Genomic DNA, 25,344 nt, shown 5'->3' with positions numbered 1-25,344 from the left:
GTTTCTCCCCAGCTCGCCGCTGCTCCCCCCGCCCCCCGCCCCCTCCGCTTCCGCACAGCTCAGCCACGGTGCCCTCTGCCCAGCCTTGCCAGGGACCCTCGGGCCATCGGAGAAGGACCCCAGGCCCTGCAGGCTCCATGGTGGGACCCCTTGGGGAAACAGCCCCAGTGCCCATCGGATACCAACTGTGGCATAGCCGCGCCACCAGCCTCACTCGGCCACAGAAGGAAAGGAAATGCTGGCACATGCAACAGCGTGGAAGAGCATCAAGGACGTTGTCAATTACGAACGCAAACACTGAGAGAAGAGCACAGAAGGCCACACAGGCACGGTCCCGCGGACACCGAATGCCCAGGACAGACAAAGCCACGGGGACAGCGCAGGCAGGGGAGGGGGCCGGGGGCCGGGGGCAGGGACTGGCTGCGGGGTGGGGGCTTCCCTCTGGGGTGAGGGAAGTGGCTATGGTTGCACAGCGCTGTCACTGTCCCAAACGCCACTGCGTCGTTACTGTACAGCGGTTCACTTTGTGGTATGCCACGTTCACCTGAATGCAATTTTTAACGTATTTTTCAGTCCTGCCTTGTCTCCTACACCAAAAGGTTGTAGGTTCGATCCCCAGTCAGGGTGCGTATGGGATGCAGTTGATCGACATTTCTCTCTCTCTCTCTCTCCCTCCCTCTCTCTCTCTCTCTCTCTCTCTCTCTCTCTCTCTCTCTCTCCTTCCTCACTCCCTCTCTCTCTCCTTCTAAAATCAATAAACCGTACCCTCCTGTATCTATCTCTCTTTAATAGATAGTGCACTGCTCAGGCCTGGGGTCCTCCCTGAACCCCGCCTTTGGGCTCATTACTCACGGTGCCCCAATCCACCAGGCTGGCCTGCTCTCACTTGCTCCCCCATCTCTGTGCCTTGTCCCCACTTCTGCCCTCACGCCACTTCAACCCAGAGAAACCCCATCCCCTCCATGGGCCCCAGGTCAGGGGCCCCGCAGCTCCAAGCTGCTTGCTGCCCCTGAGCGCCCCCCACAGGCCCTGCCCGCGGGCCCGAGGACGACAGACATAGCAACACCCTCCAGCTCAGTGCTGACGAGAGCTGCGTTCCGGGCTGGAAGCTGGGTTCTTTCCAGCTTCACTCCCCCTCCCCCCAACCTCCCACCTCCATCCCCAGAGGCAGCACGAGCCAGGGCCTTCTCACAGATGCACAAACCGAGGGCCAAGGAGCACCTTGTGGGCGATGGGTTCCAGCCGCTCTGTCTCTCTGCGAGGCCCGGCCTTAACTCCCCCGCCCCCGGCTTATCTCCCCCAGCTGTGCACCGGCCCGGGGGACCCAGGCCTCATCTCTCTCACTTGCATCCCGCCCTCCGCCAACCCTGAGTCGGAGTCCTACCCAAGGCAGGTGCTCACAGGACCCTGTTGAATTGCAAACAGACCTCCTAAGACTACAAATCAGGATCGAAGTGACCCCTGACCCCGTCCCTGTGCTGAGGACGGGTGACACTGGGCTCCTCCTGGTTTACCCAGTGGGTGACTGCAGGTGGCACGGGGGTGGCTTTGGGCTCGGCGACACGCTGCTCGTTGAGTCAGCTCTGGCCTCTGGCCGGCCCCCGAGCAGCAGTGGGGAGTCAGGGACACTCGGGGGCTGTTGCCGGTGGCCCTGAGTCACGTGCAGGTTCAGACTCCACGAGGCCCCGGGGTCTGAGGAGGCCCCGGGGTCTGATAAGGCTCCGGTGTCCAGGAGGGCTGGGCCTGTCCCACCCAGCGGGGCTGGGCCTCACCCTGCCAAGCCCATTTTATTTTATTTTATTTATTTATTTTAAATCTCTTTCCTAACTTTTTTATTTTATTTTATTTCTTCAATATATTTTATTGATTTTACACAGAGAGGAATTGAGAGGGACAGAGAGTTAGAAAGAAACATCGACCAGCTGCCTCTTGCACACCCCCCACTGGGGATGTGTCCACAACCAAGGTACATGCCCTTGACCAGAATCGAACCCGGGACCTTTCAGTCCGCAGGCCGACGCTCTATCCACTGAGCCAAACCGGTCCCGGCCTGCCAAGCCTATTTTAAACCCGGGCCAACCCCAGGGCCGGAGCGCCGGCCCAGCCCCGCAGGGAGCTGCCTCGCCCCCTCCCTCGCCGCCTCCCCAAAAGGGAAACCATGGCCCATGATTACAAGCGCCGTGTGGCGAGATTGCTGTGCCCCGTAATGATGGCTGGGCTGGATGACAGGCGTGCCACTCCCCGCGCCAGGCCGCTTGCCCCAGTCTGCTCTGGCGTAAACATCTGCTGGCGCAGGCCGCCGTCCGGCCGCCTCCCTCGCGGGGCTCCCGGAGCAGGTCACTCCGCCTCCTCCCAGGGCACTGTCCCCACTCGGGCCACGTGGGAGCCCCAACTCCCCCGCCTGGCATCCTCCTCGCCCCGCAACATTTACCAAAACGGTTGCCAAAACCGGTCTTGTTAAAAAAAAAAAAAAAAAAAAAAAACGAGTCGGTGCTGACTCAGATTATCTTTTTAAACCGGGTAGAATGGAATATCTGCTGAGCCGGCCTCAGTCCACGCCCGGCTCTCGCACGTGCTGGGCCGGGCGCGGCTGGAGGTCCCGTCGGAGCACAACTCAATCTGAGCCCGGAGCGCGGAAGGAACCGGAAACACGGCGGCTCCCTGTCCGAACGAGCCAGCCCCTGTTAATGGCCGTTGAACACGCGTCCGCTGATAACAATGCGTCCGATAATGCGCATTCTAGAGCCGGCGAAATGTGCCATCGCCCATCCCTGGCCCAAATAAAGGTAAACAATGGGGCTTAAAAATAGCCCTGGACGTATTTACATTTTTTCCCCCTGAGCCTTTTCGGTTTATAGTTCATCATTCCAGGGGTTAGCATGCTAAAATTTTCTCTGTGTATTTACACAGCCGAGCCAGCGCCATGGATCATGGCCGGCCATCAAGGCCCTCCCCAGAAAAATGCGTTTTTTATCTCGATTCCCGCACCGCAGGGGTTGGGGCCGGGTGGACTCACTGTGAGAAAGTCTCCTGGCCCCGCAAGGGCCCGCGCTGCCCTCCCGGGGCGAGTGTCTGGAGCGCGCAGCCCAGCCCTCGGGGCTGGGGCTCCGGGCAGACCCCTCCCAGGTGAGCCTTCCTCCACCTGGTGCCTGAGTCCAGACCGAGGGGGGGCTGCCTGCTGAAGGCAGTGACAGATCCCTTTCCTCCCGCCCGTGGGGAGCAAGGGCACCAGCTGTCCTCTCCGTCCACAGCACACCGGGAGAGGGGCAGGGAACACACGCTCGACCGGAGACATTTCTCTGTGGTTTTGCTGCTACCGGGAGAGTTTCCGCCCAGGGCAGAGGTTCTGCTGGAGCAGGCCTGGGTGGATCGGGGAGGACTGGCAACCACAGCTCTCTACCCCCTCGGCCCCCCCCCCCCCCACACACACACACCCCGCCACCACCGACACCAAGATGCATAGATCCCTTTCATGTGGGTGATGCCTGACCCCACAGGGAGGCTGGGTCTGTCTCCGCCAGGGGCCAGCCACAACGCTGGTGGCTTGTGGAGCGTTAGCTTGGCAGGTGGCTCCGGGGTCCCTGGCACAGGAGGGCGCCCGGCACCGGCCCAGCTCCGTCTTGTGGCGCGGGAAGTGTGAGGTGACCTTTTGAAATGTCATTCCGGCTGCCCCCGTCCCACCAACCGCTGTGCTGAGGTCCAGGAGCCGCTCAAATTAGCGATTTGTTGAAGGCAGTTCTGCTCAGCATGCACCGGGCTTATGTGAGGCGTCACGGGGGCGAGGTTTCCAGAGACCCTGGAGCGGCCTCCCCTGTGGCTCTCTGCACTCTGCAGGAGCCCGCATCTCTGCCCGGGGAGGACACGGGATTGTCTGGGCCTGGCCTGAAGGTGGGCAGGGCTGGAAGGGGCACCTCCCGCTCCCAGCCCGGAGCCGGTGGCAGGATGTGGGTCAGAAGGCCTTGCCTGCACCCCTGGCCGGTTTCCTGAGTCTCATTTCACTGGAGCCCTCATGCACCAGGATGTCTCCTATTTGGGGGGCAGTTCTGCCTTTACCCAGACCCCAAGCTCTTCCTAGCCTGGGGTTCAGCTTCAGGCCTCCTTGCCTTAGGGGATGGGGGAGGTCTGGAACGCGCTCCTTGCCGCTGGACGGGCCACCCACGGAATCACCCCCCGCTGTGCCGGTCTCCCCGGCTGCATCGCTCCCCATGCCCCTCCCCCAGTGGACACCCTTCCCTGGGGGCCTGGCTGGGGGCGCGCCTGGCAGGGCTGCCCGGGGCCCCGCTGATAAGTCGGTCCAGAGCCGGTGGAGAGGCGCCCGCGGAGTGGAGGCGGGGGCGGGCCGGACCCGGAGCAGAGCGCGGGGCGGCTGCTCCTCGCCGGCGTCCCATCCCCAGCGCTCCGCTCGGTGACCGTGGCCGGGAGTCGATTTGCGTGCGGGGCGTGGCGTGGCGAGGGCGGCGCCCGCAGGTAGCCCCCCGGGGCGGAGGCTGGCCCGGGACCCCCAGCCCCAGAAGCCGAGGCGGAGGAGGGAGAGGCGCGGCGGTGCGCCCGGGAGGCCAAGTTTGGCTCAGGCGCGCGCGCGCCCTGCGTCCTGACCGGCGGAGGGGTACTGCCCCCTGACCAGCCGCGCTCGGACCCCGGCCCTCCGAACCCTCCAAGACGAAGTCACCTCCTCTCCCGGACCCCGCTCGCCCGGGCGCCCCGGAGCCGGGCAGCGAGCCCAGCCATGCGGGAGGGCGACATCGGCCTGGAGGGGCTGCCCCCCGAGGAGGACCCTGCCGCCCGTGAGTATCCAGAGGCGGCGGGAGGGGGGCGGGGCGGGGGGGGTCCCTGAGCGCAGCGCGTGGGGGACCCCAAGGGGGCAGCTCTCAGGGGCCTGAGAGGAACGCGAGGGGCGGGAGACAGGGGGCCCCAGCCTCCTTGGGGGGGACCGTCCCCTGCGCTGCGCTGCTCTGGGGTGTGGAGGGGACTTTGGGGCATCACAAGCAGGCAGGCTGCACCCGGACCGAGGCTGGGCCAGGGATGGGGCTGGGGTTGGGGCTGGGCTGGGGGCTGCCGCCCGCAGGTTTCTCAGTCCAGGAGAGCACCCCTCCCCACTCCCCACCCCGCCTCACCCCCCACCCCTCACGCCTCACCCCCACCCCCGCCCCCGCCGCGCCGTGTCCACCGCGTGGCGGATGGAAGGATTTCGGATGTTTTTACAGGCGCTATTAATACACACGATATTTCCGTGCTATTCTGGAGATTTATTTGAGATATAAAGTCACTACTAGGACTCGAAGTCATGATGGAAAGTGCAGGGGAACCGGGGGTGCGGGGAGGAGACGAATGAGGCTGGGACCCGCGGGGAGGGGGGCTCCTGGCTTCCTGGGCCTCTCCCCGCACATAAATCTCGGCCCTGGATATTTTTGTCCCAATAATTCTAAAATAAATGACCCGGGCGGTGCTTCCTGGAGGGCTGCCCCCTCCCGGTTCAGAGGTTATTAAATAAACCTGGGAGGGGGTGGGGGCGGGACCGGGACCCGGCCGAGGGGCCGGCTGCGCGCGGTTTGCCTAATTGCGCCGCTGGTCCCGCCCCTGGAGCCGCGGGCCGGGCGCTGCGCCCTGCAATCAGGGTGCCACCTCGGACTGGCCGGCGCTGCTAACTATAGCCCAGAAGCCTCCTTCCTTCGGACCGTGCCCTCCTCCCTCTCCGCCCCGCCCCTCTCCTTCCCTCTGGAGTTCCAAGGAGAAACTCGCCCTGACGGCCGCTTCCAAAGCTGCCCAGTTTGGCGTCTTTCTATAGAAATGAGGCTGTGCGCCCATCAAGTTAAGGGGGCCACAAGGAAGAGAGAGGGCCCCCCTGGCCAGAGAGGGGAGACAGGAGCTGGGCACCGGAGGGGAGGGGGCGGGCGGCAGGAAAAGCCAGCCTGGAGGGCCTGCAGTCCTACTACTCCCTGGAGGCCTCCTCCACATGGGCCGGTTCCCTGAGACCCAGATGTGAGGTCATACCTGAGGCTCGGTGGTATCCTAGGACCAGCTGGCTCTCACTGCCCTGAGCCGTGGATTGTTACACCTGCCGCCTCCCTCACCAGCTTCCTCACCAGCTCCCTCACCAGCTCCCTCACCACCTCCCTCACTGGTTATGAAGAAGTTATGTAGCCACAGTCTGTACCTCCTGCAAGGGCAGGTGGAGGTAGGGGGAGGCAAAGTGGCAATTCCACTGCCTGACACACTCCTACTCATCCCACAACACCCTGTTGGGATGTCCTATGTGCGTCTCTACACTGATGGCATCTTGGGCAGGGAGGGAGGGAGAGAGGGAGGGAAGGAGGGAGACAGAGTAGATAACTCACTTGCTGAGTGGGCGGGTGGAAGTCTCTCATACATCATCCCGTGTGGTCCTCACCCTGCTGTTTTCCCCATTTATGGATGAGGAAACTGAGTCATGAAGCCATACCTCAAGGTCCAAGAGCCGGATCGGGAGCCCAGACAGGCTGCTACTCAGCCCATCGGTGGGAGCAGGAGGCTCGCTCTCCTGAATCTTTCATTCGCCTATTCAGCGGGCCATTATGAGCTGGCTGGGTGCCTGGCACTGTGTCCTCGGGGCTTGGGACACAGCAGAGGACAGAGCAGACAAAGCCGTGGCCCTGGCGAGGCTCTCTTGACCACCAGAAGTGCCTAATGAAATCCCTAACGTGCTGGCGTAGCGGATGGCAGCAGCGGCGGTTCTAAATCGGTGGCCAGGGCTGTCCTTGTCAGTGGGCAGCACGGTGGCCGCACCAACCGGAGGGAGAGAGGGAAGTGCATTCTGGGCAGAGGGAACAGCCAGTGCAAAACCTCTGACCCAGAGTGCCTGCAGCTTTCCGGATGCGTTTGTGGAGACAGTTTGGGGAGAGGGGAGGGAGGGAGCAGGAGGGGCCGTGGGATCGTGATGAGCCTCTAGTCACTGTGGGGCTGGGCTGGTGAGCCAGGAGCGCTGGAGGGGGCTGGAGCAGGGAGGGGCGGGAGCTGGCTTAGGTTTGGGCAGAATCCCTCTGGCCGCTCCGCAGAGAGCAGGCCCCTGGGGCGCTGGCACAGGCAGAGCTGCTCTGGGGGCTCTCACATTGGTCCAGGGGTGAGGTGCTGCACAGCGGGGTGCGGGAAGAGGCCGAGGCCAGACCTGCGTATGGTGGAAGTCACTGGATGTGGGTCTGGGAGTGAGACAGGCAGGCATCAGAGAAGCGCCAGGGTTTCTGGGTTGCACAGGATCAGCGGGTTTGGTTGGGGGTAGGTGAGGGATTGCCTTTTTGTTTTTGCTCTTTTAAATTGAGGTTAAACATATAGCATGACATTTTAATCATTTTCCGTGTATAATTAATTCAACATCATTCACACTGTTTTGAAACCATTACCACCATCTATTTCTGAAACTCTCCAACGCCCCAAAGAGAAACTTTAGACCCATTAGATACTGACTCCGTTTCCCTCCCTTCCCCTCCCCTCCCCAGGCCCCCGTTCTGTTCTACTTTCTGTCTCCAAGAATGTGACTCTTCTGGATACTTCCTATGAGTGAAACCATACAATAGCTGTCCTTTTGTGTCTGGCTGTTACACTTTGCATACTTCTAAGGTTCATCCATGTCATAGCATGTACCAGACCTTCGTTCCTTTTTTTAAGGCTGGGTGACATTCTATGTAGCCCACACTCCGTTTATTCATTCATGTGTCAATAGAGACTTGAGTAATTTCCACCTTTCGGCCATTGTTTGTAAGGCTGCAATGAGCATTTGCATACAGGTACCTATTTGAGTTTTCAGTTCTTTTGGGAATATACCTAGTGGGACAGCTGGATCATATCTCTAACTTTCTGGGCAATCACCAAACTCAGGCGGCACCATTCCATTTCCAGTTGGTGTGAGGGTTCCACCTTCTCCACGTCCTAACCATCACTTGCTATGTTGCGTTTTCTTTTTTGTTTTTTTTTTAATTGCAGCCATCTTAGTAGGTGTGACATGATATCTCATTGTGGCTGTGATTTACATTTGCCTAATGACCACTGATACTGAGCTTCTTTGCATGTGGCTAGTGGCTGTTTGTATATCTTCTTTATACATCTGTTTTAGTTACTTGGCCTGTTTTTGTAAAATCTTTTTAAAAATATGTATTTTTTTTATTGATTTCAGAGAGAGGAAGGGAGAGGAAAAGAGAAATAGAAACATCAATGATGAGAGAGAATCATTGGCTGTTTCCTACATGCCCCATACTGGGGATTGAGCCAGCAACCGGGGCATGTGCCCTAACCAGGAATCAAACCATGATCTTCTGGTTCATAAGTCGACTCTCAACCACTGAACCATGCCTGCCTGGCACCTTGGCCCATTATTTTTATGTTGTTAAATTGTAGGCGCTCTTTATATATTCTGGATATCAAACTCTTACCAGTTATATGATTAGCAAGTATTTCCTCCCCCCCTGTGGGTTGTCTTTTCACTTTCTCGAGAATGTCTGTTGACGCCCTCACACATGTCACGTGTTCTCTTCTGTGCTGTGATGTGACACATTGAGCAGACTGTCTTGTTCCGCTGCCGTATGACGCCCAAACCAACCCAGCTGAACAGACGGCAATGCGTCTCCTCTGGGCCAGTTGCAGGGCCGGGGGCTGGAGCTGCAGGGGAACCACCGTCCTGCCCTCACGGAGTTCACAGCCCGTGTAGAATGATGCTGTGACTTATGATGTGGAAGGTTCCTGATTCTGGCTAAGTCAGCTCTGTGTGCCGAGGCCAGGTCCACCCATCAGACCCACCTCCTCACCTCTGAGCTGCTGATGCGGGGGCTCAGCTTCATTTCCTTTATAGCACCCAGCAGGCCAGGTTCCTGTTAACTGCCTCCACCACACCGGCCTCCCTTGATGCACTCGTTTCTCTAGCCTGCGCACAGGGCCTGGCGCGGTGGCGCTGGGTGGGTGGGTGGATAGATGTGTGGGTGGATAGGTGGGTGGGTGGATGGGTGGGTGAATGCACCGATGGCACTGTTCCAAGCCCTTTACATATGTCACATCCTTTAGTACTTTCGTGATGAGGAGACCGAGGCACAGAAAGAGCATATAATGTGCCCCTGCTCACACAGCTAAGAGTGCCTGTCAATCACTTGGGGTGGGCGGGGCATGCCCAGCTGTGCCAGGAAGACCTTGGCACGTAGACCAGAGGACATTCAGATGAGGACTGGAAATGGGTCTGTGGAGCCCACCCCCCTCGTCCTTCCCAACTCAGCTCCTGCCTCCCCAGCTCTGGGAGGAGAAGGCAGTCCCGGGGGCGGGAGCTTGCAGCCGCTGGAGCCTCAGCAGGAGCCACACGGCTCAGGAGGTCCCTGCTGGTGGGTTGGTTCCCACTCACGTCAATCACGGCCCTCAGCTGTCAGCACGGGCGCACGGGCCTGGCTTTTCCTGCTGCGTAATGAAGCATTAAAAGCCTTCCGACCCTCCCAATCCACTTGATAAGGCTCACGTGGCCATTCGTTGGACAGATGACTGGTTCGCACACTTAGCCCTCAGAGTTCACTTGGCTCCCCTCTGGGCCTCTCCCAGATTGGGCTGGGCTCCGGGTTCCCACCCAGCCGAGCCCCCCCCCGGGCCCGGACGCCCCGCCCTGTTGGAGAGGGCTATCGGCTGCACCCCTGTTTGCTTCTGGGTGTGGTGAGCAAACAGTACCCTCGGCAGCCAAGATCCACTCCTTTCCCGGCACACTGGGCCCGAACGTCGCGTGCCCACACCGGGCCCCGGGCGTGTAATGATTTTTTAATGCGTTGACAGGGACCTCGGCAGACGTCTGCGCAGGCCGTTTGTGCCGAAAAGGCTATTGATGGGAGCTTAGCGCGGAGGCGTCCTGGCCATCGTTTTTACTGCGTTGTTTCCTGGGCGGCGGGCAGCGGGGACTGCAGCTGGTGGGGAGTGCAGGGGGAGGGCGTGCCCACGGTGCCCCGCTCCTTCGTGCCCCCGGAGGTGGCAGTGCTGCCGTTTGGAGCGGTCTCTTCCTAGGCCCAGTTGTGTCCTGGCTGAGGGCACTCAGGCCCCTCTGCCCCACGCCGCTGCACGTCACACGCTACAAGCAGGATCCACTCCCCGCAGGTCCTGCGCCCCCACGGGCACTGCGCCCCCACATTCTGCCCAGTGCCCAGTCAGGACGATGCCGGTTCCTGTGCATTTCTGAAACCTGCCTGCTGCTCCCCGGGCCTGTGGCCTCACAGGTGGGGCTCCCGGCATCGCGGCTCCCCTGCTCGCCCCGCATCGCGGCAGGTCTCGGCACAGCTCCGGGAGCGGCACATGCCATTGGCTTCGCCGTGGCTCCATGAGAGACGTGATTCCGGTGAAGAGTTTGTGGAGGTTTCCATTCCTCTGTGGATGGATGGATGGATGGATGGATAGTAGCTAGGACAGATTTCCAGATAATGGTCTTCTATAATATATCATCTTTCTCTACAAATGGAGATATTTGTAAGTTAAAATCTGTCATCAGTATGGCTGATTTCGGGTTACAGTGTCACCTCAAAAGTAACTCCGGCTACTTTCCTCATCGCTCACGATGCGTTTTTAAAACCCGCCGGTTGGATTTGTGTGTTTGGTGATATGTTTCTGCCTGCGGACCTCAGAGGGCGGGCTCAGGGGGGCTCACACTGCCCCCCCACAAACCCATCCAGCCAGGAGCATCACCAGGGACCTCAGAGGGCGGGCTCAGGGGGGCTCACACTGCCCCCCACAAACCCGTCCGGCCAGGAGACCCACAGGGCGGGCGCTCCCGCCCAGCCGGTTATAACTGAGTCACTGTCCTGCCATGACTCTGGTTCTATTTAAACAGACTTTTTCTTTTCAAACAGTTTCAGATTTACAGAATTACTGCACAGATAGCGCAGCAAGTTCCCACATACCCGTGGCCGGCGTCCCGTCATTCACGCCTTATACCGTGTGGGGCACGGTCGCAGCAGTGGGCTGACACAGACATATTAGCATGAACTGACGTCTGTCTTTGATGCACAGTTTCTTGGCTTTTACCGAACATCCTTTCCTGTCCCCGCACCCCATCCGGGACACCCCGTTAACTTTCGTGGTCACGTCTCCGGAGGCTCTGCGGGCTGGGACAGTATCTGACGTCTGTTCTTCCCTGGAACTTTTTTTGTCACCATTTGCCTGAGGTGGTAGGTGGGGGAGGACCCGGGGGTGAGGGGCCCTGCTCACCCCAGCGGCAGGCACACGGTCTCAGGGTGATCCGCCCCGGAATGCCAACCTCGCCCACCTGGCTGAGGTGTGCGCGTCAGGCTCCTCCCTGGAGTTCCTTGTTCTCTCTTGACCACTGGAGTTTGCAGTTCCGGAGTTTGATTGATGGCCACGGGAGGTTTGAGATCAGAGCCATCAGTTTATGAAAGTGCTTGACGGAATGTGCTGAGCTCTTACCGTTAACGGATATTGTAGCATCAGCGTTCCTCACTCAACCGACAGCCCGTGCGGTTACAAATGAAATGGTACCTGACACGCACAATTTAAAGCCCCCCCGTGGCCAGGATGGTTACCAACACTCAGCTGAGCGATACACCGAGTCTTGGCCTCCACTGACCGCCTCATGGACACTCAGAGGTGCTCCAGCGTCCATGTCCAAGGGACGTCTTTAAGTAATTGTCACTGGTTTTAATAAATATTCACCTATTCAGGTGCTTTTCTGCCCTGAAGGAGGCTAAAGCGTGTCCCGTGTCTCCTCCAGAGACCCCTGGATTTGAGAAAATCAGGTCCAACCTTCAGGCAACGGAAGGAAACTGGGGCTCAGAGAGGTGGAGGGATGTTCCTAGGATCACACAGCGACTTGGTGGCAGAGCTGGGACTGGAGCTCATGTGCGTTTACTCCAAGTCCTGCGCTCACTCGCCTCCTCCCTAATCTAACCAGGAGGTGAGTGCATAAGGATGGCCACCGTGGCGGTCCCTTCAGAAGGCTGCCCTGGAGATCCGCCTAGTCAGTGCCACCTGCTTCCTGCCGCCGCAGAAGAGAGAGGGGACGCCGTCTCTTCAGCTGCATGGAAGTGGTTATCCTTAGAGAGCAGTCGTATAGAAAACGCTCGGAGCTCCTGGAAGGCCGGGACCCCAGGGCATGGACAATGCCCAGGTGCTGAGAGGCAGGAGGGCAGAGGGCACGAGACCTGAACCAGGAACAAAGTGTTTAAATGTGTTCCCTGCTCACCGTTCTTTCTCGGGCGAGGGGACCAGCCGTGTTAGTTGAATCTGTATGAGTTTGAATCTGTACCAGTTTGCTGTTCCCCTGTGGACAGTGTGGGTGGCTCCCAAGCATACTTAGGCTGCTTCACATTTTACACTTAACTCTGGTTTTCAGAAAAACACCCTGCTGCCCTGGCTGGTGTGGCTGTGTTGGTTGAGCGTCATCCCAGGTACCAAGGTCTCTGGTTCCGTTCCCAGTCAGGGCACAGGCCCAGGTTGCGGACTCAACCCCGTGTAGGGGGCGTGCAGGAGGCAGTCGATTGATATTTCTCTTTCACATCCATGTATCTCTCTCTCTCTCACTCACACACACACATACATACATACACACACACACACACACACACACACACACACACAAATCCATTAACAAATCTTTTTAAAAAACACACTGCTTTGTCCTCCCTTTTCCCAAATAAAAAACGATAGTCCACTCAGGCATTTGGATAAAATATAAGAAAATGGCATTAAAAAGCATCAGGGTGAAGGGGGAAATGAGGGACGCGAAGGACAGAGCCAGAGGGACCAGGAGTAAGTCCCAGCAGGCAGAGCTCCCCTGGCGCCTGCTGGCCACACAGGCCATGGCGCTTAGGAGAGGGTCTCTCCAGCCTCCCCAGGCGCAGCCACCGACCTCCACGCGGCCTCTCCCAGGAGCACGCTCCCTCCACCCCCTCCCCGTCTCCTTTTGCCTTAGATGTCTTCCCGGAGACCTTCCCAGGCCGCTCCATCCACTTGGGAGTGCTCCTCGGCCGTACTCCCAGCACCAGCCCGCTCCTTGCAGCTCTGATCAGGCTTCATAATTAGATGTTTTAAATTGAGGTCTTTGCCAGGGTCTTAAATGCATCGGTTTCAACACAGATACACGAATCTGTGTAACCCGCACCCCATCAAGACACAGACTGTTCCAGCTCTTAGCTGTTGTAAATTGCACTGCTAGGAGCATAGGAGTGCGCACATGCTTTCTGATCGGTGTTTTGAGTTTCTGAGGATATATTCCTACAAGTGGGGTCACGGGGTCAAGTGGCAGTTCCACATTTCATTTTTTGAGGAGACTACACACTGTCCTCCACAGCGGCTGCACCAGTCTGCCTTCCCGCCAGCAGTGCGCGAGGGTTCCCTTTTCTCCACATCCTCGCCAGCACTTGGCACTTGATTTGTTGATGGTAGCCATTCTGACAGGTGCGAGGCGATAGGTCATTGTCATTTTAGTTTGCATCTCTCAGATGATCAGTGACTGAGCATTTTGTCCTGTGGCTCTTGGTCATCTCTAGGTCCGCTTTGGAGAAGTATCTATTTAGGTCCTTTCCCCTTCCTTTAATTGGACTGTTTGTCTTCTTTTTGTAAGTTGTATGAGTTCCTTATATACTTTGGATATTAACCCCGTATCAGATGCAGCGTTGGCAAATGCGGGCGGCTCCCTTTTCATTTTGTTGATGTTTTCTTCTGCGGTGCAGCCTTTTATTTTGGTGTAGTCCCATTACCAAAGAATGTGTGTGCATATATGCATAACCCATGGACTCAGACAAGAGTGGTGAAGGCCTGGCGAGGGGGCCAGGGGGATTAGAAAGGGTCAGTGGGAAAGGGGGATATCAACAAAGATAAAAATAAAATATAATCACAAAAAATGGTATAGACTATTCCTATCACCCAGGAAGGGCCTCGGGCCCATGCCCCATCACCCCTCCCTCTGCCCCTCCCACCCCGTCAGCGTGGGAGAGTCGCAGACATAACCTCTGCTGCTCAGCCGAGCGCTCCGTGCCCTGCGGGAGGGTGTGCGACTGCGCATCTCCCGCGGAGCGGAGCGGGTGGACCACGGTCTGCGTGTCCATCCTTCCAGACAGACGGCTTGTTTCCAGCGGGAGCCGTTAAGAAAACTGCGAGGAACAAAGCTTTGGATGGACATGCGTTTTCATTTCTCTGATAAAATGCCGACAGCTGGAGCCCTGGGTCAGAGGCAGAGGTGTGTTTATTTAAGAAACTGCCAAGCAGTTGGCCAAAGTGCCCCCCCCCCCCCTCACACACACACACACACACACACACACACACACCCGCTGCCCAGTGTCTAAGAATGTACAAGTAATTGGGCTTGCTTTTGTGCACTGGACTTATAGACTGCCCTCCCCAGATGTAACCGCCAGGTAGCCAGGGATTGCCGGGTAGTCAGGGATTGCACCGCTGCCGGGCAGGCCGGGTGCTCAGTCCACGTTTGCCAAATGAAGGACACACCTGCACTGCAGCCTTTTCCTGCTGCGGAGCTGGGACCCACCCCCTGCTGTGGACGGGGGGGCAGGGAGGGCTGCCCAATCGGCTGCCCCTGGCCCACCAGGAGCGCCTGATGGAGGTGCTGAGGGTTCCCTCAGGAGAAAGGGCAGGGCAGCCGCGTTGTCCGGGCAGGCAGCATGGGCCTCTGTGCCGCTCTGAAAGGCTCTGAGTCAGGTGTAACCGGAGCTCCCGCCGCCCAGGTGAGGGCTGGGGAAGGCACTTACCGAGAGCCCCCGGGACCGCCCGGGAGATCGCGTTTGTAATTGTAACGGAGATTGCTTGTTGAATTACTTGTTGAATGGGGAGATGGAAGAGGGGGGGAGGGGGGGCAATAGCGATGCAGAATGAGTCCTTGTGGGAAATTGTCCGATAAGCCTCCTTTCTGTCAATAATTAGCTGGAGCTGCATCTGTGTGCTTGGGCTCCCGGCAGAGGCGGAAAATAGAACGTGCCACCTGCTTCTCGGAAGACTTATCGCTGATCGGTGTGCTCCCGCGGGAGAGGCGGCGTCCCATTAATGCGAAAATCTCACCAGGTCACTAGGCCTAATGAGCCTGGGAAAAGGCTCTCACGTTCACGGCCATCAGGAAATCTGAGGGAAACCACTCTGGGAAATGGAGAGGCGGCATTTGCTGCTGGTGAGCAAGCGTGGACGCGGGGCCCCGAAAGCCACGCCCGGGAGAGTCTCCACCAGAGCCGCCCACGTGCGCAGCCACGGCCACGTGGCGTGCCTGGCAGCGAGGCCCGCAAGAGCCCCGACCGCGAAGCTCCCGAATGCCCCCGAGCACGGGGATGGACACGCACACGGCCCGTTCCCGCCACGGCTCGTCCCACGGCCCTGGCGCTGACCCGGCCACAGTAACCCCCAATGTCCGGGAAGAACCCCAAAGATCACGATGAGCTACGGAGGCCGTGGGCGCACTGTGCTCATGTAACACGCAGAAATGGCCTGACGCACACGGAGACAGAACAGCACAGGCTGTCCCTCTGGGGTCAGGAAGGCGCTCTGGCGGCTGGCAGGTGTGTGTGTGGTTAGCAAAAGCGTACTGAGCTGTGGCTTTACCTATGTGAGTGATACTTCCATGGCAGGTTTCTAAGAAGTCAGGTTCCCAGAGTGAGGTGTGTAGGAGGCAGCCGGTCAATGATTCCCTCTCATCATTAATGTTTCTCTCTTCCCTCTCTCTCTCCCTTCCTCTCCGAAATCAATCCTATATAATAAAGAGGTAATATGCAAATTGACACTCATGCCCTCGCACAAGATGGCTGCCCCCATGTGGTCAAAGATGGCCGGTAGTTGGGGGCAATTGGGCTGACAAGGGAGCAGTTAGACGTCGATCAGGCTGGCAGGGATTGGTTAGGGGGTGATCAGGCTGACAGGCAGGCGAGCAGTGGGAAGCCAGCAGTCCCAGATTGTGAGAGGGATGTCTGACTATTGGTTTAGGCCCAATCGCCCCTAACTGCCCTCCCCTGCAGGCCTGTGGGATTGGGCCTAAACCAGCAGTCAGACATCCCCTGAGGGGTCCCAGATTGGAGAGGGTGCAGGCCGGGCTGAGGGACATCCCCGCCCCCCATGCACAAATTTCATAATCGGGCCACTAGTATACACACACACACACACACACACACACAAATTTTTAAAAAGAAGTAGGGACAGGGCAGTGCCAGAGCCACCCCTGCTCTGAATCATCTAAGCAGCTCTGCAGGAGAACGTGCTCGCTGCCCCTGTGGCTCCGTCCGCAGTGGGTGCCCCAGCTCCGCCCACCCCAGTGGCTCTCAGCTTGCCGCCCATCGCTGTGGAAGGGTGGGAGCCAGTGCAGAGCAGAGGGGCACAGGCTGGGCAGCATGACGGGCTTCTCCCATGGAGAGCCTGCGGGAGGCCGTGCTCAGAGACCCCTGCTCCTCATGGGTGCCACTTGTCAAGCAACTGGCTGGCACGCATTTTGAGGTGTGTCCAGTAATCTCAGAATTCTAGACCCGTGGGGGTGAGCAGATGGTGCCAGGCCCTCGAGTTGGGGGGACAAAGATGAGCTCACCATCCGGAGTCCCCATCACACGTGTACTACCGTGTTTCCCCGAAAATAAGACATCCTCCGAAAATAAGACCTACTTTCTGAGTGAACTATAAGGCATCCCCCCGAAAATAAGGCCCCCCCTAGGCTAAACATGAGAGATTTCGTCCACTGATTCTGAAAGAAATGGAGTCACAAGAAATTCACCAGGAAATTCAGGAATTGGATTGTTATGATGATGTTCCAGAAGATGATGACATGATTGTCATTGAATAAATGAGTAAATTCTTGATACTGTAGGATTCACAGTTTGTCTGGTTTGTGTTGACAATTACCGTACTACCGTACCATATACAGGTAATAAATTTCCTTTATTTTAATTTAACAATAAATGTGTACCGTATTCTTCTTGATGGAAAAATAAGACATCCCCTGAAAATAAGACCTAGCGCATCTTTGGGAGCAAAAATTAATATAAGACACTGTCTTATTTTCGGGGAAACAGGGTAGTTACCTTGCGCCATGTGACAGAGCACCACAGAACCTCTCGGCTTACAGCAGCCCCCAGGCCCCATCTCGGCGTCCTCCTGCGGGTCAGAAACCCAGCAGTGGCGTTCTGGCTGGGGTCTCCCGTGAGGTTGCGGTCACCCTGTCAGCCAGGGCTGCCAGCATCCGAAAGCTGTCCCCAGGAGACCGGGGGCCTCACCACGTGGGCCCCTCCGAGGGCTGCTGGGTGGTCCCCGCATGTGGGGACCGGCATCCCCCAGCGCCTGTGGCCCAAGAGAGAGCGAGGAAGAGGCTGGCCTGCCTCACACGACCCAGGGTCATGGTCACTCTGTGACCTGCTTGTTAGAAGGGTGTCACTGAGGCCGGCGAGAGGAGGGGAGATTGGGCTCCCCCTTCTGAAGAAAGGCGTCTCAGAGAACTTGGGGGTGCAGTGCAAAAGCACCCAGCAAAGCTCAGGGTCAGCAGTTTGGAGGTGGCGGCTCAGGGTTCCCACCCACACGTGGGACCACTCAGCTGGAAGCAGGAGATGAAACACATGGAGACAGGCGCGCATCCTCTGTTCCAGGGGCTTGTGACCATGGGCCCCTCCTTTGCTCTGTCTTTAAAATAGACCGCGGAGCAATAGGCCTGTCCTTTCGGGACCGCCCTGGGCTCTTTTATTCTCAGCAAACTGTCTTGCAATGCTGTTAGGAGACGTCCAACATGGTGGCCACGTGGGGCTGACTCTACCGGCAGGTGGGCCGGCCCTTGACTCATGGAATTAGAACTGGTGACAAAATTCCCGCCACAAGTGCATTGTGCTTGTCGCCATGGTCACTGAGCATCTCTTTTGGGTTCAGAACTTTGTTATGGGTTTTTGTGTTTTTTTTTTAACCTTGTTTACTCCCCAGGGCCGAGGTCGGCAAACCGCAGCTCGCGAGCCACATGCGGCTCTTTGGCCCCTTGAGTGTGGCTCTTCCACAAAATACCACGGCCTGGGCGAGTCTATGTGGAAGAAGTGGCGTTAGAAGAAGTTTAAGTTTAAAAAATGTGGCTCTCCAAAGAAATTTCAATCATTGTCCTGTTGCTATTTGGCTCTGTGGACTAATGAGTTTGCCGACCACTGCCCCAGGGCATGCCTGAAAGGTAGCTATCCTTCTCCTCATTCTACAAAGATGCTGCGGCTCAGAGAGGTCAAGCACCTTGGCAAAGGTCACGCAGCTTGTACCAATAGGTCAGACCGGGAGGCCCGTCCGGGATGGTGTCAGAATCAGGGAGGAGGTGGCACGCTGCTTAAAACGTTAATGAAAAAAGCTGCGGTTGGCATCCCGTGCCAGCTTATTCGAGGAGCGTCTGTGAGAAGTGCCTATGGCTCGAAATCTGCCCTTCTCCGAGGAGCCGGCCAAACATGGCCTCATTGTTGATCTTCCGATGCATATTTTTAGTGTGAGGTGGGTTGTGTTTATTTTTTGATAAATAGCAAAAATGATGTTTCTAAAAATAAAGCCACGACTTTCCCCCTCCCCCCCCTCGTTGTACTTCCTGTGCACGATTCACAAGTGAGTGGGCCAATCGGAGGCGGGGACCAGTTCCAAAGAATTCAAAGCGGAAAGTTCCCGTGAGGAGCCGGAAGGGAGCCCGCGTAGGCGCCTGGGTACGTGCCGAGCGCCGCCGGCCCGGGAGTGCGCTTCGACGGTTCGTCATGACAGTTACCTGGAGGGATTACCAGTCCGGGATGGTGGCTCTTTTAACAGAAAGCCATCCTTTTTTTTTTTTTTTTTTTTTTTTTAATGGGGAACAGTTGTAGACCAAGTGATAAAACTGTTTCCACTCCTCAGTCTGCAGTGCCCACGTGGGGTCGGGGAGCACAGAGCCACCACAAGATTTTGGTTTCTTTGAGTCCCTGGTCTCCGGAGCTCCGAGGCAACCCCAGAGCAGAGTCCCCTGTTTGTGCCAGGCCCCCAGACCCCATGGAACCTGGGCCACTGAAGACCACACACAAACTCCCAACAAACGTCAGGGGGTACATTTGCAGTAGCTCTTGGCTGCCACTGCCACCACTGAACAAACCAAAGGTGAAACCTTTCGAGACTGCGGATAGGTGGTGACGGGCCCTGGTCCCCAACCTTGTCTACCTGTCCCCCGAGCCTCATCATTGCCGCCTGCAGGCCGACTCCCCGCCTGTGCACGGAGCCCAGCACGCAGCCGGTGCACAGGAACTCGCATCCAGTCTGATACCCAATCTTCCTCCGCGCCAGGCCAGTGTCCCAACCGCCCCCTCTCCCTCCTACCCTCACATTTCATCCCTGTGGCTTCTCCCTGCCTGCCCTCTGTACCCACTCCAACCTTGTCTGCCCCCAGCTCTGTCCAACCAGCTGGCCAAGCCCAGAGATGGCCGGGCTGGGCTCTGCCCGTGTCCACACGCCACCCTGGAACCTGACCCAGCATGCATTTTGCTTCCTGCCGCCTCCACTCCGCTCGCTCCCTGTCCCCACCCCCACGCACCACCCTTTCTTTCCTATAAGCTCTGACCCTCCGGGGAGCCGTCAGCTCTTCGTGTTTGTGGTGGTAAAAACACACACCATCACAGGCACCCTCCTGACCACTGGCAGTGTGTGGTGCAGTCGTGTTAACCACACGTAGAGGGTCCCTGGGCCCATTTCATCTTGCAAACCCGAAACTCTGTCCCCACCAAACAGCAACCCTGCGACTCCCCCTGCTCCCCCCACATGTCCCCAGCACCACCTTTCTTTCTCCTTTAGTTTTCAAAAGTTAGTCTACTTTAGGTCCCCCCTAGACGTGGGCTCACACAGGTTTGTCCTTCTGTGCCAGCTTCTTTCACTCGGCACAGTGTCCTCAAGGCCCGTCCACGCTGTAGCAGGGTCAGAACTCCCTTCCTTGTCCAGGATGAACACCGCGCCATTGTGCGGAGGGGCCAGGCATTCTGTCCATCCGTCGATGGACACGTGGTTGCTCCCATTTCTTGGCTACCGTGAAGAGTGATGCAATGGACTCGGATGTGCAAATAGCTCTTCAGGATTCTGCTTTCAGTTTCTGGGAGGGGACTGCTGGAGCGCACAGTGATTCTATGTTTAGTTTCCACAGCAGCTGCACCATCTTGTGTCCCCACCCGCAGGGCACAGGTTCCAATCTCTCCACAGCCTCGCCCGCACTTGTTCTTGCCTGGTTTTATTGCGGCCGTTGTAATGGGTGTGACGTGGCCTCTCTCCGGGTTTTGGCTTGCATCTCCCTGACGACCGGTGAGGTTGAGCGTCTTTCGTTGCCTGTCGGCCACTGGTGTCTGTTCTTCAGATAAATGTCTATTCAAGTCCTTGGCCCACTTTTTAATCAGATTTGGGGGCTTTTGTTTTGAGTTGTAGGTGTTTGCTCTCTGCGTAGGTTGCCTCTCTCTCTGTTGGAGGTTTCCTTCGATGCACAGAAGGTCTCAGTTTGATGTGGTCCCATGGGCTTGTTTTTGCTTTTGTTGCCTGTGCTTTTGGTGTCATATTCAGGAAAACATCGTCAGCCCTGTCCAGTGTGTTCAGTGGTTAGAGCATCAGCCCACACACCTAAGGCTCTCGGGTTCAATTCCTGGTCAAGGGGCATACGCCTGAGTTGCAAGTTTGATTCCCAGCCCCGGTTGGGAGCGTGTGAGAGGCAACCATTGTGTCTCACTTCAATGTTTCTTCTCTCTCTCTCTTTCTCCCTCCCACTCTCTCTAAAAAATCAATGGGAAAATAGCCTCAGATGAGTATTAACAAACAAAAAAAAAAAGAAAAAAAGAAAAGAAAAAGAAGTCACCTTAGATCCTTTGAGGTAAAGCTTTTCCCGAATATTTTCTTCTTGGAGTTTTATAGTTTCAAGTCTTAGGTGTGGGTCTTGGATCCATGTAGAGTTGGTTTTTGTATGTGGTATGAGGGAAGGGTCTCCGTCCACCCTTTTGCATGTGGGTAACCAGTCCTCCCAAACCATTTGTTGGAAAGACCGCCTTTCCGCACCAGGTGGTCTTAGCTCCCCGTCGAAGATCATTTCGACTGTATACCCGAGGGTTACTTCTGGGCTCTCTGTTCTGTCCATGGGCCTGTGCGTCTGTCTGTATGCCGCCACCATGCCACTTAGGAGCAGTTGGCTCTTTTAAAAAGCTGTGGTGTTTGCCTAATTATTTGGCAATATGTGCCTTAACCTGCGTCCACTTTCCCCCCAGCGTTGAACAAAGCAGGTGCCCTTTAGACTTGGTGACAATTGGTGGCCATTCAAAGGGAGACTGCGCTGTCCTGGCCATTGACCGTAGTGGAGTGTCTCCCAGCCTTCCCCTCCCTGGGAGCAGAGACACCGCCTCCAGGAAGCCCACGTGGATGCGGCACTCAGCATCCCATGTCCCGCCCATCTTAGTGGGGGGACATCAAGGAAATGAGGGATGAGCATGGTCCAGCCACAGAGTCTCCAGTGAGACCAAGTCACATTCCACAGGCGATTAGCCATGGGCCGGGGCACCCAGACGGCTGTCTTGGGTCCAGACACCAGAGGCATTTCCCACACGTGCCCCCAGACGTCTGAAATGATGACATCACCCTGGCAGGTTTTATTATTTCCTTCTCTTAACACACAGCAGAATTTATGCCGATTGGGGACCGAAGGACAGGAGGCACGGTGGAGTGGCTTCCCTGTGTCACCCGCTTGAGTGATGTGACAAGCAAGAGCCAGCTGGTCGGGGAGGGTCTGGGCTTGCCGGAGCCTTCAGGGTGGGGTCGCCATCCCTCGGTTTCTAGCAGCCTGCACGTGGGTGCCCAGCCGCAGCTCTCAGATGTCGTGAGAAAGTTTCTGCAGAGGACACAGACGCTGCAGGTCACCCAGCCTCACCCAGGGAAGGGCAGGGCCTATGGTGGGGACGGCAAGGACCCAACTCTGCTTCCCTCGTGTGGCCAGCAATTACTCCGTCCCTGTGCTCGGCTCCTGAAGTGTGAGATGGGGTTGGGGAGTCCCCTCGTGGGGGCTGGGTTTGAAGGGCAGAGACGCGGGCGGACTCCGCAAGTTCATTCTTCTTCTTTTTTTTAAAAAAAATATATATATATTCTTTATTGATTTCGGAGAGGAAGGGAGAGAGAGAATCATCAATGATGAGAGAGAATCATGGATCAGTTGCCTCTTGTACGCCCCCTACTGGGGATCAAGCCCACAACCTGGGCTTGTGCCCTTGACTAGAATCGAACCCGGGACCCTTTAGTACTGAGCCAAACCAGCTAAGGAAGTCCATGCTTCTGTTAGGATTACTTTCCCCAAACAAGGGCCAGCCCGGCGCACTTGCAGGCCATCCCAAAGGAGAGCTGGGAACTCCACCACTGCATTCTGTGCCTGCTTTTCCCTTAAAGGGAATCACATGACCTTGCTGTGGTGGCTGTCACACAGTCCCACAGACGGCAGCTGGAACCACAGACATTTACTGTTCCCGTCCTGGAGGCTGGAGTCCGAAATTAGGTGTCTGCAGGGCTGGTTCCTCCTGAAGCCTCTCTTCTTGGCGCGTAGATGGCCGTCTTCCCCCTGTGTCCCCACATGGTCGCCCCTCTGTGTCCTGATCTCCTCTTACCAGTCGCCTTGGATGAGGACCCAGGGTCTTGGCACTGGCCTGTACACAGTAGGCACTCTGTGAGTACAGCCTGAATGTACAGGGGAAGAGCCAGGTGCCAGAGACAGTGGAGGGAAAGGCTGATGTAATGGGTTAGGGGAATCTCAGGAGGGCCTCTTGGAGGCGGAGACCTTTCTGCTGACAACGCACAGGATGAGTAGGAGTCAGTCAGGCTGAAACGTGCAGGAAGAGTGCTCCAAGCAGAGGGAACAGTATGTGCAAAGGCCTGAAGGGGGGAGAGCAGGATGGAGGGATTGAAATGCAAGGAGTCTGGCTGGAGTAGAGCAGCTGAGGGGCCGGGGGTGGAGTTATGCAGGTGTCAGTACCTTATAGGCTGATGTTTGGGACCCTCCCTTCCTCCACCTGACCCCTGCCTCTCTGTCTGACCTTGCAGTTCTAAGAGGAGCACCCTTGGGCTCTGGAAGCCACAGCAGCCATCACCCTGACCTGTGCTGACTGCCCACACACCAGGGAACAGAATTATCTCACATTCCTGCTCTGGTGCTGGAAAAATGTCCTCCCCCCTATTTTCAAATTTTAATTTTCCCCTTTCCATGGAGCCGGGTGGCCTTGAGTAGGCACTCTAAGGTGCTGCATCACAGTGGAAAGGTTTTTTTTTTTAGAGGTTTCCAAACTTTAGCACTTTAGAAACATAAATATTTAAAGAAGTCCACCACTTGCCTCATCGATGAAAGCCTCAGGGAAGTATTCTTAGATCACTTCTTAAAGATCAGCAGAGCGTAGAGCGCTGACTCATTCCTGCAGTGTCCGTGCTTCTCAGAGCTTCAGTAGGGGGCTCTGATCACACAGTCAACAGAACTGCTGCCTGCTGCAGATATTTTCACCGGGGATTGATATCCACATCCAACCATGTGTTCATAAATCTATTCATCCATCCATCTATCCATCCATCCATCCATGCATCCATCCATCTAACCATCCATCCGTCCATCCATCCATCCATCCATTCATCCATCCATTCATCATCCATTCATCCAGCTAGCTATACAACCTTACATTCATCCACCCATCTATCCATCCATCCATCCACCCACCCATCCATTCATTCAGCCAGCCAGCCAGCCATACAACCATACATTCATCTATCCACCCATCCACCCATCCATCCAACCATCCATCTATCTATCACCCACCTACCCATCCATGCATTCATCCATCCATCCATCCAACCATCTATTCATCCATCCACCCACCCATCCATTTATTCATCCACCCATTCCTCCACCCACCCATCCATCCATCCACCCACCCACCCATCCATTCATTCAGCCAGCCAGCCAGCCATACAACCTTCCATCCATTCACCACCCAACTAGCCATTCATCCATCCACCCACCCACCCACCCATCCACTCACCACCCAACCAGCCACTCACCACCCAACCAGCCATTCATCCATCCATTCATTCATCCAGCCAGCTAGCCAGCCAGCCAGCCATACAATCATTCATTCATCCATCCATCCATTCTTCCATCTATTCATCCACCCATCTATCCAACCAGTCTTTCATCCATCTATTCTAAACCCCCTATCCACCCACTCACCCATTTGTCTATGTGTACATTCATTCATCCACTCACTCATTGTCCATCTATCTATTCCATTGTTCATATTAATCTATCCTTTCATTTACTATGGTCACTGTGGTCTCACTGGAGAACAAGACCAGGCCTTGCCTGTTTCCCTAGACAGACGCAGGTCACATGGCAGGGCTCACCCCTTCCTTGTCGGACGGATGAACCACACGCGGTCCGAGGTGTGCATGGCTTCTGAGGCAGCTAGACAAAGGCCCTGCGTCCAGATGCGTTTTCTCATAAACATAAGTGGAGCGAATTTTGCCGTCTCTTTCTCTCCAATCCAGCAAAACAGCACACCTGCACAGCCACTCCTGAAAGCAAACTCTTTAGGAGCCAGACGAGCCTCTTTTTAAGTCCTGAGCCCGTTTTCATTTTTAATGAGGCCGTTTCCATGAAAACCGGCAGGTCCCGGGCAGGGGCGATACGTGCCGGCTCCTTCCACCCACCAAAGGCGAGGCCCGTGCTCCCGGACACTCTCCATCGTCCCCTCCCTGAAACACCAGATCCTACAAGGATGCCTCTGCATCAGGACCGGCTGCGTGATCTGTGGGCCCGTCCCAAAGGGAAGAGGCAGGGTTCTGTGGAAAGATTAGGAAGAATTTCACAAGGGCAGCAGCGGAGGATGAAACCTGGACCCTGCTTGCTTGTGGGGGACATACCCCGTGAGCAGCCCCAAGTGAGACACACAGGATACCTGGCTGGGCCCTTCAGTTTGCTGGCCCCTCTTTCCAGACCCTCATGGGCAGCCCTGGGCATGGCTGCCGGCCATTGCCACGCTCCCTGATGCCATGTCTGTGCATGCGCCACCAGCTCACCTGTGTCTCAGACAGTGAGAGTGGTCTTTGACACTATTCACTGCACATGTCCAGGTCTCCACCTGCCAGGACATGGAGGGTGGGGTACTTCCTGGGCCCTTCTGGGCCTGAGCTGGGACTAGTCTGGCTCTCCTCCTGGGCAGGAGCATTCCTTGGCTGTCTCTGGGCTCTACCACCTTCTCGCCCCTCTGTCACGTGCCCGGCAATGTTTGGGGTGGTGGCTGCCCCTTCTTCCCAGACCCTGCGTGATTCCCGTGAGCAGAGCCCTGCCAAACTAGGTTGAACGTTCGTGGCACAGCAGTGTGTGCTGTGTGAAGCCCTGCCCCTCTGACCAACAGC

General features: G+C 56.8%; 2 protein-coding genes across 2 annotated transcripts in view; one reads left to right on the top strand and one right to left on the bottom strand.

Annotated features, from left to right (window-relative positions):
• The window catches only part of LOC311627872 (uncharacterized protein), a 389,410-nt gene that overhangs the window by 79,718 nt on the left and 284,348 nt on the right, over positions 1 to 25,344 (bottom strand). The window lies entirely within an intron of this gene.
• ANO1 (anoctamin 1) overlaps positions 4,413 to 25,344 on the top strand; it is a 122,790-nt gene continuing 101,858 nt past the window's right edge. Inside the window, exon 1 of the mRNA XM_084894610.1 lies at positions 4,413 to 4,784. Coding sequence (XP_084750736.1) covers positions 4,727 to 4,784 — 58 coding nt within the window. The 5' untranslated portion in view covers positions 4,413 to 4,726. The remainder of the gene's footprint in view (positions 4,785 to 25,344) is intronic.

This window comes from Pipistrellus hanaki (genome assembly GCF_964339955.1).
Source record: "Pipistrellus hanaki genome assembly, chromosome: 9".
Classification (NCBI taxonomy): Eukaryota; Metazoa; Chordata; class Mammalia; order Chiroptera; family Vespertilionidae; genus Pipistrellus; species Pipistrellus hanaki.
The sequence above is the reverse complement of the archived record's forward strand: the minus strand, read 5'-3'. Positions and strand labels throughout refer to the sequence as shown.